The 13,968-nt window shown below is 48.8% G+C and overlaps 1 protein-coding gene across 1 annotated transcript in view; it reads left to right on the plus strand.

The window, feature by feature from the left end:
- The window catches only part of ANTXR2 (ANTXR cell adhesion molecule 2), a 107,948-nt gene extending 97,023 nt beyond the window's left edge, over positions 1-10,925 (plus strand). Inside the window, exon 17 of the mRNA XM_082482536.1 lies at positions 9,068-10,925. Within this exon, the coding sequence (XP_082338662.1) occupies positions 9,068-9,106 (39 nt within the window). The 3' untranslated portion in view covers positions 9,107-10,925. The remainder of the gene's footprint in view (positions 1-9,067) is intronic.
- Positions 10,926-13,968: the final 3,043 nt, after the last annotated feature.

The following is a 13,968-nucleotide window of genomic DNA, read 5'->3' on the forward strand; positions in this document are numbered from 1 at the left end:
AAGGTAAAAGTTTGAGGCAGATGGCTACAACTAAGCTGCATATTTTCCTGCGAGAAATACTTGTCTGACGCAGCAGCTACAGGCGCTTGGCCACCCATTACACTTTTTATATCTTTGGACAGCATCTTTAAAATACCCGTTTTGAACCTACTACAGTCAGCTTTGTTTTGTTGGCCTATACTCTAAAATACAGTATTTATTTGGTGCAGAAAGACAGGAACTCTGTTCTCAAAGAACTTAGTCCTGTCCTCCTTTTCTGCTCTTGACTCCACGTTCCCCTTACCTGCCTACAAGTAAAGCAGGACCAAGGGCCGAGAGGTGGCCGTGAAGTCGGCCTCAGCGACTGAGGTCCCCGTAAGTGTGCTGGCACACTCGTCTCAAAGCGGTGGCGTTTTGAGGCAGCTGCTGCCCGTCTGCACTGTGAAACCACTGCTCTTGAAATTCAGATTATGGAACTTTTGAACGCTGACCTACAGGACGGCTAGATGGCTTGGAAGGGTCGTGAGGTTCATGCACACATGCTAAGGAGGTTACAGTACATAATATGAGGATAATAAACACGTTATGTGCCTTTCCACTTAGCTCAAGTTACTAGCAAAACTGCTAGGGTGACAAAAAAATCCTTCTTAGGGTGAAAATATATAGTGCCATTCATCCATAGCTGGTTTCTTTTTATTACCTGATTGTTCCTTTAGGAGGATTTTGAGCCCATCCAGTATTGTGCTTGGGGTTCAGAGCTTAGCTCATCTCTGTCAGTGACGTTTCAGCCATGAATTAAGCAATTTTGGGGAGAAGGCCTCCCTGGGCAGCCCTAGAAATAATCCTGATGTCGGCATCAGTAGCAGTGGGTTCTGTAGCAATAATGCCAGTTCAAGATCATTCCTCTAAGGGATTCACTGCTGATTTATTCCGTGAAAAAAGATACTTCCGGCAGTGTATAGCACTGCAAGGCATCTTTTCCCAGCTGCTAAATATCTACCGCCATAGCGTGGTTCAGGGATGCCGACTGGGCCTCACGTGCTACCTGTGCGGCTGCCCAGCGCTCTTGCGTTAGGACGGCAGGCGGTGAGCACGCAGCCACCGAAACCTGTTGTGGGTGGTCTTCTGTGGGCAGTAACGCGACATACGCAGGGACAGGAGACTCCGACAACTTAAAATGGGTTTCCTTTAGATAAAATACGCTGGTAGCAATGCACATCTGCAGGGATGAGGCTTCGGCACTAAGGGTCTGGCAACTGAGCACACAGGTTTCTGTTAGCGGAAGTACAAAGCCAATTCCAAATTCTTCCAATGCTCTGAGCTTCTCGGGTGTCTGAGACGAGGAATTACCTGATCGTCAGGGACAAAGAGCGAGCGTGAGAGAGAGAGATGTGAGTTTAAATCTCTGAACGCTGCTTAGAGCTGCACAGGCCATGGGTGGGTTAGTAACCCCTCTCCAAAGAAAACATATAAATCGGCTATCTTTAAAAAAATATATAAACTTAACTTCAGTTGTGTGCTTCCAGCTTGTCAACGGATATTTATGAGGTGAGCGTAATATTCTAACGGTTATAGCAGTGAAATACATCCCGAGCAGGGGAGCTAGTAAAGAAGCGCACAAATGTTAATGCCGGTAGAATTTTAATGCCCAGGAGATGGGGCAAGGTGACACTAGCTCTAGTTCATGCTGCTTTTGCCAGCTGCAGCGAGGGGAGGTCACCGATGGCCCTCCCGAAGGCTGTAAGATAGCGGGGTTTGGCTCCCGAGCCCGACGCAGGCATGTCGGCGCAAGCGGCTGTCTTGTTCCACGGCCTCGGTGGCACCAGGCTCTGCCGAGGGGAAGCAGCGGGGTTTTTCCAGGAAGGAAACAGCCACTGCTGTTGAGCTCTTGTTACAGGGCTTCGAGGAAGGTGCTGCCAGTGCTGGCATCTCGGCACCTGGTTTGAATCCCTGCCCCTTTTATTCCTTTAAAAGGCCCTTTTATTGTCGCAGCTGCACGTGAGCGTGCAGGGCAGGAGCACGTGTAAGAGTTCATTATCCCCAGAAAGCTCTATGCTGGGAGTTAATGATTCTAAAGAGGTTTGGAAAGCAGGAAATTGCCTGTTCCCTCACATTAGCAAAGAAGAAAAGGTTTACACAGTCCTGTCCTTTACTGAAAGCTCTACAGGGAAGAACCCGATACTCTCAACTTGATTCCTTACAGAGAGGCAAACTACAGGCTGGGCCACAGGGAAAATAACCATAAAAATAAACAGAATCAGGTAAACCATATTCTCATCTGCTGACCCAGACTGCCGCAGCAGTCTCGGCAGACTGTCGCGAGAAGACAGCTGTGTGGGGAACGGCAAAGCCGGGCTAACAGGGATGCACCGATCACAGAGGTGAAAGATGCTCTGCTAATGCTGTGAAGAACAGGGCCCACATAAATGACATCACTAAATCTGTGTCTCGGGAGCGACATTATTCTAAAACCCTCTCCTTCCTCACGGCTGCACGGGCACTGATCAATTGGGCTGGAGGGCACAGAGCTCACCAGTGCCATATAAATGACAAATCCCAAAAGGGTATGTTCTCTTTATGGGGACACTGCAGCTGGGGGCAGAAGCACACGATTCTCAGCTTCTGCTGGTATGTCTGTGACAGAGGGTGGAGGACCTTGATCCTCCAAGGCCAAAATGAGCCAGTCTTTTATGACACTGTGTATTACAGGGGGTAATACAACTTACGACATTGTGCGCTATAGGGGGTAATACAACTGTTCTGGACAAAACAGAGCTGTAAGTGCTCCTCTGGAAAACACAGGCGTTTTTAAGACCTAAGCTGGATGCTCACCATTTCAGCAGTGCACAGGGAACCTTCTCCTATATATACAGTTACTCAGCACGTTAAAGAAAGTAAGTGATACACGAGGACAAGGCATGGCCGAGCGACAAAGTACACGAGACCAGACGGTGCAGCATAGGCCGGGTGGCTGGATTTCATCACATCCCACCTCCACCCTCCTTCATTTTATAGATCGCTTCACCCGCCCTTTCTGAACTACTGAAGGATACTTCAAGCGGGGCCACACACACCAAAACAGAAGCCAGAGGCAGCGGGTTGAAGGTGGCAGGTTAAAAGCTGCCTCCTCAGAGCAATGAGTACCCAGGAGCAGCCAGCCCCTGAAATGCTAGGTCGCTGATGTGAAGTCCTGTTCCGAGTTGAGGGTATTGTGTCCCTTCAGCTTTCCGTGTCACACTGCTGGCAGTTCCTCGGCCGCTCGAGCCTGTCAGCTCAGCAGCGTTTGGAGGAAGGCTGTGATGAAGGATGCACAGCCCCAAAGGAGATCACCTCTCACTGAGACCCTTGTGACAGCATCCAGACGTTGATGCTGCGTTCAAGGTTTTCTATAGAGAACCTGATTTCCTTCAATTGCATCCTCTTAGGCAATTACCCAACACAATAAAAGAGAGCAAGCCAGAAAACTTAAAACGATCCAACCCGTGATTAAATACTCATTTTGGAAAAGTCCATTCCATGCAGCGAGGCCCTTAGATTCAGAAGGTATTGATTAGCGTACTATTTCACATGCGAGTACAAAAAGCCTATCACGCGGGGAAATTAAGAGGAATAGTTCTACTGCCAAGTTTCAGGTTTGGCGGTAGCGCTGCGAGGACTGCTGTCGCTGTTGTGGCACACCCAGGCCACATTTGAGATACCGAGAACAGAGCCCGTACATCCCTATTGGTGCATTTCTCTCTCCTTTCATATATGTCACATACTAAAAGAGATGCTTCTCAAAAAGCTCAAGGCGCTCCAGATGGTACTTAGTAACAGAAAAAGTTCTACTCTGACACGATTTGAGGCAGTAAACCTCTCCCCGGCCAAACCGGCAGCTACGGCACTGGCAGCCCGCTGCCCCCGGCCCGTGACCCCCCAACACCGCGCCGTGGGGGAAAGGGAGGTGAAGAGCTCTCAGCTGTGACCTCAGTAAGGGGCTTCTGCATTCACCTCAACAAACACAATGTGTACAACTTCAGTGACGGCCAGTTATCGTCCCGCTACTCATCTGAAATCTGCCGTTAGACCTTTGTTGCCTTTCACCTAGTTCAGTTTCACAAGATCTAGCGAAATTTATCAGTCATCTCCAGGAGGGTGCTGCTGCTCATTCTCCCCCCGCACACTCTGGACCTCTCCGTGCCGAGCTGCGTTACTCCAGGGGAGGGGGCAACCCCCCTCAACAGGCAGGTTAACTGGCTCACCAGGACAGTACACGTTTGCAGCTTGGAACGGTAAGAGCAGAAAGTCTGTAGTTCAGTTTGAAAAAAAAAACAAAACGCAGCAGAGAAGCAAAACCTAATGTACTCTCCAGATGCCCCAGGAGCTGCTCGGGGGGAGCTGCGCAGCGCGTGGGGCAGGGCAGGCCAGCTCGGCCGCGGGGCGGCAGGCTCCGCTCCAGGGGCGCCTCTGCCGCCTCCCGCTGCCCCCATGGAATAGCCCACTGTTATTCAGGAATATATTCCATTTAAGAAATGGCTTTGATGTAACATAAAATCGCTCCTTCTTGCTTAGAAACCATTGCCCTAGATCTCTTTCCTCTGGTGGTGGTGGTGTTGATAAACCCCTGCCATATTCTTCTCCTGCAGTACCTGTGGTGTGGGGCATCTTCCATGGTTAACGGTGGGCTGTTTTTTTTTTTCCCTACTGAATCTGGCACCTGGAGACAACTCCCATAACCCCCACAAAGATCACAGAATACTTGCATAACTCATTTCTTAATTACTCCAGTCCTAAACCACTAATTTAGTTCAATTTTATACTGACTACATGTTGGTATTGTTAAGGTTTATGACCCAGTGATTTACAAGGCACGATACATCTGATTTCAGATTGGTTGTATTGATAGTTTAATTGAGTTACGGGGACATGAGCGTAACATTAACTCACCAAACTGGTGATCGCGGCAGTGCTGCTGGGCTGGTAATTCCCTGGCGTAATTAGTTACACAGAACAAGTGTGTTTTAATTGTGAAGGCCAAAAATAGACTGATGAGTCTCCTGCTTGGTAAACAGTGCTTCTATTTAAGTAAATAGTCCTTTTCGTAAAGTTCACATTAATCAGAAGAAAAATTTACTATTCTGTTTCTAAAAGCTGCTCTTAATGGTGAAATAGGTATCACTATATAGGAAGTTTTGAATTCATTTAGAGGAACAACTTTACCTCACAACCAGCTTGCACAAAGACAGTGATACTTCACTTACATCACTTATAACCCGCTTTTCTAGTCGATGCAAACCTACAGTTCATAGTGCTTTGATCTGGAGTGGTAACTCCTTAACAACTGAAAAGTAGTCTTTTACCTTCTGCCTGCTTCAGCTTGCCCATCTATAGAACGTGAATGGTTTCAGATCGCACTTAAACTACTTACAGTGTATTTGTTAGTATCTGCTACTGTCCCATATCGACGGTGTTTTGACAGCTGGTACTTCCTAGGTGCTGGTTAGGGGTGTTCTGCCTGCCTGCCGGGTGGGTTACCCCATCGCGACTGGCTGACCAAACAACGCCGCCGTCCCCTCCTTCCTCCCCCGGCAGTCCTCCAGTAAGGAGCTCGGGCGCAGGGACCGTGGGAGATGAGTGGGGAACCGTAATGGTAATTGCTTACTTAAGGCTCTCCTCTGTCCCTGCCTTGTCTGGGGCCACTCGTCCTGGAAGGAAGAACCCTCTAAGGCAGCGTTTAGGGGAAAGAATTAGGTCCGTGAAACGAACTGTGGCAAACAGACCAAGGAGAGGCTCGCTGATATCCACGTGTCCATTTCTGCTAAGAAATAATACTAGGAAAGGTATAGATGGTAATTGTGCAAGTTAGACTAAAACTGTAAGTGTGGTGAGAGCTCAAAGCCCTTTACATTGGCTTGAAAGCTACTTTTTAATGCATTTCATGTGTAGGTATTGTGAAACCAGGCACCTTGTCACATCCCATTACCTAAACGTAAAAGCTGTTCTCTATGATGCTGGCGTGCAGTATTTGCTGTACCGTTAATGACACTACAGCGTTCCTGACCTTCTCATTAATTAGCACTTTCGGTGTATTTTCCAACATCCTGATTTCAGCTTTGTCCTCTGCGAGCATCACGTTGTACACAAAAAATGGCTTCTGATGTGGAAGGCTTTGTTTTCATTTGAAGTCTCTCACCCGCCAGTTTTCTTAAATAAGCAAAGGTAGACAAAGTTGCCGGTACATAAATTCACAGAAGTTACAGCACTATCTGATCGTGCATCGGATATACTCACTAACTTACTGCCTCCGGGTAGGTTCAGAGTGGAAGTGACCCCACCTCAGGTAAAAAGGCAAAAAGAAGTATTGGAGGAGCGTCTTCCAAACCCCTTCTCACCCTTGCTAGGGGCAGGCAGAGCAGGCGGGTATTGAACAAAACAGAGAGTCTTTTTTTTATTTCTAGTGCGAGCTATGCCGTGGAACTCCTAAGAGAACATCTCTAAATGTTATTTTAAGGCTTCATAATTTCCAGATTTATTACGGATCAGGTTTATGTTCCTTTTCCTCCTTAGTTCCCCCCTTACATAGTTCAAAAATCATCTACCGCTCGTGGTCGGCCTTTAGCAGACGAAGGGCAGCCCAAGAGCGCGGGGCAGTGCAGTGCTGAGAAGGGCCCTGGGCAGCGGAGCAGGGCGCAGCGCTGCAGACCTGCCGCGGCCCCTGGCTGCCAGGCCAGGGCAGAGCGGTTCGGCGGTCGCTGCGGGGCCGCCCAGGGCGGGTTGGTACGAGCTACCTGACAGCATCCCAGCCCCTCGTCATGCACTGCGCTTACCGACTTCATGCAGTCAGACCTCAAAGAAGTTATTTTCGATTCCAGTGATTATTTCAGACATCAGGTAAAGCACTGAGCCACTAAAACGCCTTCCAACTGCAAACTGAATGCAAACACCAAAATGAATAACGGTCAAATCATTTGCCCCAAATTCCTATAAATTCATGCACACGCGTCTTTAAAGAACAGTGAGAAAGCTACAGACAAAAGCAGAAACCTCGTATCGATGGGTAAACTGTAATATTAATTACATGAGGTAGGAACTCCTGCGACTCCCCCATTCCTTGTTATCTGCTAACGCTCTGCAGTGCTGCCTTCTATGGTGGCACTGACTCGGATGGGAACATCCTTGCTCTCAGCGTTTACTGAACATCAGCTCTGCTGTCGGCAGCGCTCGAGCTGCACGGCATTTCTGGGTTCTATGCTCCACAAATACTTTGCTTCTATCGCAGATTTCATTTTGGTATGCTTAATTAACAAACAACCACCACCCCCACCACAGCAAGGCAGTGGAACGGCACGTAAAGATGCCCGGGACTGTTACACTTTGCCTTTAAAGGACTCCCTTTGCACTCCTGGTTCATCCCTCGGCATCTCTCCTGCGTTTGCAATACAGCCGGTAGCAGCTAGACGTTCCGGCAGTTACTGTACCCACCAATTCACCACACTTCTATTTATTACACAGTTGACAGAAGCAGAATTGTTAGAAAGAGAATCCCTTGATGGGAACACTGCCGCTGTCGTGGCAGTCAGGGGCAGGTGCCAGCTGAGACTTGCCTGAGCAATGCCACGTAACGCTGTGTGCAGTCAGCCACCCTGATAACCGGTAAAACCATTAGATCAAAACAAATAAAGGAAAGGAATATGAAAATCAGCCCTAATTTTGTTTGGTAATGCCATAATCTCTTAAGAAGAGAGTAGTACTTTTCCCCCCACCACACATGTTCAAAAAGGAATAAGGATTGAAGGCGTAGGCACAGCTGCCCGTCCAAACCGAGCACAGGTTTCCGGGCACCACCCCGTACACTTCTCTTATAAATCGCCTCCCAGACACAGCACGGTCCCAGTACCCCATTAGGAACTGAAGGGGACACAGGAAACTCGCGGAGCTTTTTTCTTTTTGGGGAGCCTTTCATGTAAAGTCCCCCTGAACTCTGCGAGACCTGCACCCCGCATAGCTTCAAAGGTCTCCCCACCGCGCGGGGACCGCCCCAGCGATGGCTCCCGCAGCCCCCGCCGCCGTCCCGCTGCGGGACGGTGTGCTACGGGCCCCACCGGAGCGGGGAGACTGTCTAATTACCGGAGGACCTCACGCCCAAACATGCCATATGGGCTGGCGCTCACCGATCGTACCACACGCCGTGTCATACACGTACTCCCCACATCCACGTCGTTCCTGGGAGAGCGGCTGTCTCCGGGTGGAGAAGCCCGAAGAAAGGCCGGCCGTAAGCCGCCGCCTTCCGCGGCAGAAAGGAGCGGCATCGCTGCTGCGCCCAGAGCAGCTCCTTAAGGAGAGGAGCTGTTCTGTTGAGAGGACACCCTACTGCAGACACCCCTCATCGATTTGGAGTTTGGGCACTGAAATAAGCTCCGAGAAGTCACTGGCGATTTTTAGTGCTCATCCCAAATTAATGAAAAGGGGTCACGATGTTTGCTAGTGGATTTGTTTCATTCAGCTACACCAAAAGCTGTCAGGATTAATCTGGGCCCATTTATGGGAGAATGGTATTTACTCTGGTGTGACACCAGGAGAAACCGCTTTCCCTTTTGGTGCACGGCGGTTTTAAAGCACATCAGAACCGAGTTTATAGACGCAGAGCTCGAGCTGTTGCCAGTAAAACGCAGTTTCAAACCAGCAGCAGCTCTGGTAACTAACGGTCCCACTTCCCCATGCTACGCTGCGTGAGGATTTGGCTTGGGAGGGGTCTGGGGGGAGTATCTGTCTACGCTGAGATGGTCCCCTACCATGTTTAGATAGGTCTGAGTTTGCTCACCAGCTACCCAGAATTCGTAAATTATCCTCACAAAAGACCTGAGAGTGTTCAAAATGTGTCTTCTGTGTCATCGCTGCTTTCCTAACATCATAAATCTGTAAGTCAAATGTAGTGCCTCACTCTGGGTAATTTCCATTAATCCTTAAAAGGTTTTTCATGGGTATGTTATTTTCACAAACATCTGAATTTAAATTACAGCCTCCTTCTAGCATCTAATATTCAGCCTTCGAAAATCTCGGTTGCATTTATTCCTCCGCCAATAAGAGCTTCTCTCTTTCCCCCCCTCAGGGCCGATGTATCAACTTCACCCGAGTTCAGTCTCAGTAGAGGAGCAGAAGAGGATACCAGGAGGAGAGAGAGCCACATTGCCCCTTTTCAACCAAGCCGAGAGAACCGAGCGCTTCCTCGCATTTCTTGGACCATCCTCAAGCCCGAACTCAGAAGGTTTCTGCACCCCCCGCTCCCAGGCGCCGGCGCTGCCGCAGCGGGCTCCCGGCTCCGGCCCCGGCCCCAGTGCCTCGGCGCTCTCCTGCGCAGCAGCGACGAGAAGAGAAGCGCTGACTCGCATGCCCGTGCTTTTACAGACCACGAAAGGGAGAACAAGACACCAAAGATGATAGTGGTTTTCTATTTTTGTTACCTTATGGGTTTTTAAGGACTACACATTCTCAGGACGTAATGTGCTTTTAGCGGAGATGCAGAGCTGGCACGTGTTATTTAACCAGGGACTACTAGCCAAAGGCGGGGGGTGAGAGTTCCCACCAGGCTAAGCAAGCGCCCGAGCCGAGTGCCTTCCAGCGGTGTCAGATCACAAACCCTCGCCAGTCTCCCACCGCATCGTGCCTTACGGGAACCTTCTGACTGGAAATCTTGTCATTCTAACACTGCAAAGTGCACACGCATGACAAAATGTAGACAGGATGCCTCAAGGTATTGGTAGCAAGCACGACTTTGCCCTTTAGTTTCTGAAGACACCTTTCCTTCATTATGCACCCGGGACAGGAAGAAAATTAATAGAGCGTTATTCCACGGGAAGACAGCCTGTAACCAGAGATCTTGAGCGGAGTTTGAGGGACTGATGCTTCAAGACCTTGACACTGTGGCTGGTGGTTTTTTTCCCCTTTCCTGCATTCGGAGTTCAGTAGCGCATAAAACATCACCATCTATAAACATACCTAGCAGTCGTAGGCTTATGTATTTTTTTTTTTTTAGATTAAAAAAAAGCAGTAGCCACTAAGCTGGTATCTCAGGGTTCCTCCCCCCCCCCAAATCTCCAAGGGCTCTTCAGCGTCACAAGCCAGCAACTCTCTTTGCATGAGAATTTCAAAGTTTAATTAATATAATTAAAGGCAACAGCAAGCAGCAGCCTGTGAAGATTTTGCTCATCTTTTTTATGCCTTTTGACATTGAATGACCTATTACTGTATGTGCATTACTCCGTTTGAGGGGGCACCGAGCATTGGTTAAGATCCAGCAGCGGAAAAAGACCTCCCTCCATCAATTTAGAAATTAAATATAGGGGAGCGCCGGCCATCACAAAACATTGACAATGTATGTATTATAATTTTTTAGAAAAACCAGTGTCGTGTCACGTCGACGATGCCAAGTTATGTTAGCGTGAGCGGAAACACTGTGGGGGAGGAAGGAGGGAGCAGCTGAAGAAAAAGGCTCAAATGATCCAGTCACTTTCGATACTGTACTTCAGATGCAAAATGGATATTCGAGTCGAAACCTGACAAAGCGCGCCCGCTTTGATGGGAACTGGTATAGACAATGACCAGTGGCTGGGTCAGTGGGATGTCTCTCTGCGAGCAGGGAGGCTTATCAAATGACACTAAAAATAAGTTCAGCAACCATCACGTTGGAGGGGAAAAGGCGAACATTTCACATTTGGTGGGCATGAATGTGCGCAAGATGGAAAGAGCAACGCGAAGCATCCTGGTCTAATTATCTCCTTTGTGCTCTTCATTGGAATTGCAAGGGACGTAAATAATTCTCTTGGTCGATGTCCAAATTCGTGGCACTGCCCAAAGAAGCCTTTACATGTATCCACTCGCTTACATCTTTTGCTTGAGTTTATTTATGTCACCGGTAGCCTCATCATCAACAGCCATGTGTGCACGTTAGACTATAAATAAAATTATTATCTAAGTTCCAGTGATCATCTCCTTCTTCTTCTCCTCCCCCCTAGCCTCCCATCCTCCTCCCAACTCACACCTTCATCCTGCCGGCCGCACAGTCGCCCTCGAGGCCGGCTGCCAGAGACAGCCCGCCCTCCGTGGCCCCGCGTGGGCACAGCCCGAGCCGGGCTCCTCCCGACCCCTCCACAGCTCCTCAGAACCCGTCACACAGCGGCTCGTGCAGGACCCAGCCGCAGTCACCCAAACACAACTACAGAGTGCCCACAGAGGGCTGGCCGCTCCTGTGCCTCGCCAAATCGCAGCTTCGATGCCGCGGGCCGTTGGCTGGGGACGTTTCAGCCCATTCCGTACCAACGGCTGATTTTATCCACGATGCCCAACCGTCAACAAGTCTTTGGCTTATTTCAAGCCACCGATTAAACCTCTGCGTAGTCTCCAGCCTAACTTGAGATGAAGAACCACAAGTAGGTAGGTTTGCGAGGACGCAGGAGAGGTTCTGTACCACTCCTCGAGGCGCTGAGGTGGCACAGGCAGGAGCGCCCATCTCATCACACACCAAGTGAAAATAAGCTCTGCTCCATTTTACTTATTTGTCCTCCATTTTTAATGTAAACGCGACACTTCTTTTGAGACGTCGCTGGAATTGCCAGCTTGCATTCTGAGCAGCGTGTTGCGTAACGGGAGAACATGCGGATGAAGGGGGGTTTTTCCCTCACATCTATCTGCTGTCTCTCAAAGACTATCGGTAACAAGTAGAGCCACAGAAATAGAAATGCACTAATAATAATCATCTGCCCTCTCCAGCTGTCTATCCACAGTCATTAAACATCATGGAACGCACAGTTTTTCACAGAGTGGCTGATACCAAGCAAAAACGTATTTCAGGTATCTACATTGATTTTCCCTTCTAATTGGCCTGATATGACGTATGTTACACTTTGCATTTAGCTGAAGATAATACCCTAAGAATTTCATTATCATACAGCGTGGAATGTCTGTCACAAATAATGTGGGGGGCAAGAGGCACAGGGTAATAGTACTTTAAAATCCACTCATTCAAAATGACCCAAAGTAAGACCTCCTTGGCACGAGAGCTCAAAATGCTCGAGAAAGCCACAGTCGGGAGGGTTGATAGAGAACGTCCCTTGCGCAGTTTCAAACCGTGGCTATCTCCTTACAAAAAGCCCACGTCCTGCTAACATTGTTGAGTCTATTTTAGCCTGCGTGAGAAAAGTAAGTGTCTCTTGAAAAATTAAATAAGCATAAGAGCGATCCAGAAAACATTCCACTTAGGAGTATGTACAAACGCCACAGTCTGCAACGGTTCTTTACCAAGGTGCTTGCTCTTATTTCAGGATCTTATTTCCACGTCAAAATGATCCTCAAAATACAGATGCCACAGCAACTACAGGCACTGGGTGCTGTGACCCTTCACATGTTAAATGAGTTTAGGAAACCTCTGAGCTCTCAAAAAGTGATGGGAGAAAGAGCGTCTCATCAGAGGAGTGTCCCTTCTCAGGAAGGCGACGAGGTTTCCAGGAACACGCGCTCCGGGTTCCTGTGCTGTACGGTCAGCGGTTACTGCCCCGGCCCCGGTGGGGGGAGCCACGACGGCCACTCCCGGCACGGGCACCCCCACGGTCACGCGCGCCCACTGCCGCGGGACACTGGCTTGGTCGCTAGAGACCTTCCCCTGGCAAAGAGAACACGTCTGGGGCTTTTGTGTTCTAAGTGTGAAGAGCAAAGAAAAGCATAAAACCTAAAAAATCCATTGGCCCTTTCCAAACGCCTGCAGAGGTGGCAGTAACAGCAGCTTTGCTCCCGAGTGGTGTGCTGTTTCACTCACCTGCAAAGGCGTCGGTCGCACTGCCCCGACGCCGAGCGCTCTTTTCCTGCCCTTCCCGCCCAGTTCTGCCCCGGCAGCCGCCTTGCGAAGGGCGCACACCTTGCGCACACAGACAGCATCACACAAAGTAATTATGGGGAAGCAAGTGTCAATTCCAGGGGACAATAAGGGGAAATAAAGTCTAAATGGATTCTCACCCAGATGCCACCAGCTCCACTGAAACCTGTTCCAGATGCGGTACAACTGAGCAGAAAAAACCTGAAGCGTTAGGAAAAGGGAGAGTTGCTTTCCCTGTCTTTATGCTCGACTCCCGGGTATCCCTGCACGTCCGCGAACGCCGTTGGCAGGCAAGCCTTCAGCCAAACCCGGGGCTGCACGAGACTAACGGCACTCTATAACTAGCTCTCAATTTTTAAGAGATTCCTTGATGCTCCTTTTACTCGATCATGCTGAGAAAGAGAACGCAGCCCTCACCACGTACCAGAGTATCAACCAGCAAGAAGAGCACGTTGGTGAAAATGTTGTTTTGTTTTTTTTTTTTTTTCTAAAAAGCGATGCGCAAAATGCGCAGAGATGCCACGAGCCAGTGCTTGAGGAGCCGCTGTTATGACCGAGACAAAGCAGGATTTATAGAACAGGAAACATTATTGCGGACAATGGATATCCTAAATATAACAAGGCTGTTTTTATTTTATACGTTTCGATAACAGCAGAAATTAATTAACTGGAGCTAATATGAAATAAAAATTAAAACCAAATTTTCAGTATTCCCTTTCAGTTGTTTTTTAATTTAACAAGAAATACGGCTTTCATCAAACATTAATCCGCTGGGCTTAAACCAGAGGAGACGGGTCAGGCTGATCTAAGGTGAAAGGTAAGGGAATTTTCTCGAGTGCCACGCTGCGGGTTCATTCCGAGTCACGAGCGCTGCCTGAAAGCCCGGGCGGCTGCTATAAATTCATGCTGGTATTTTTCCTGCAGGAAATTACCGTGCCGCATCTCTCCTCTTCTCATGGTCCTTAATGCGACATCACAACTCTGAGTTTTACATGTTGATGTTTACTTCACGTCATCACATTAACATGTTCTAACACGCCCGCATTGTGGCTGCCATCCCAATTCTTGTGTGTTGTGGGTTTTTTTAAAGGCAAAAGATAACATTATTTTTTAACCGTCTCAGTGAACGGTACCTCGTGCAAGTC

Source organism: Vanellus vanellus (assembly GCF_965231255.1).
Source record: "Vanellus vanellus genome assembly, chromosome: 4".
NCBI classification, from domain to species: domain Eukaryota; kingdom Metazoa; phylum Chordata; class Aves; order Charadriiformes; family Charadriidae; genus Vanellus; species Vanellus vanellus.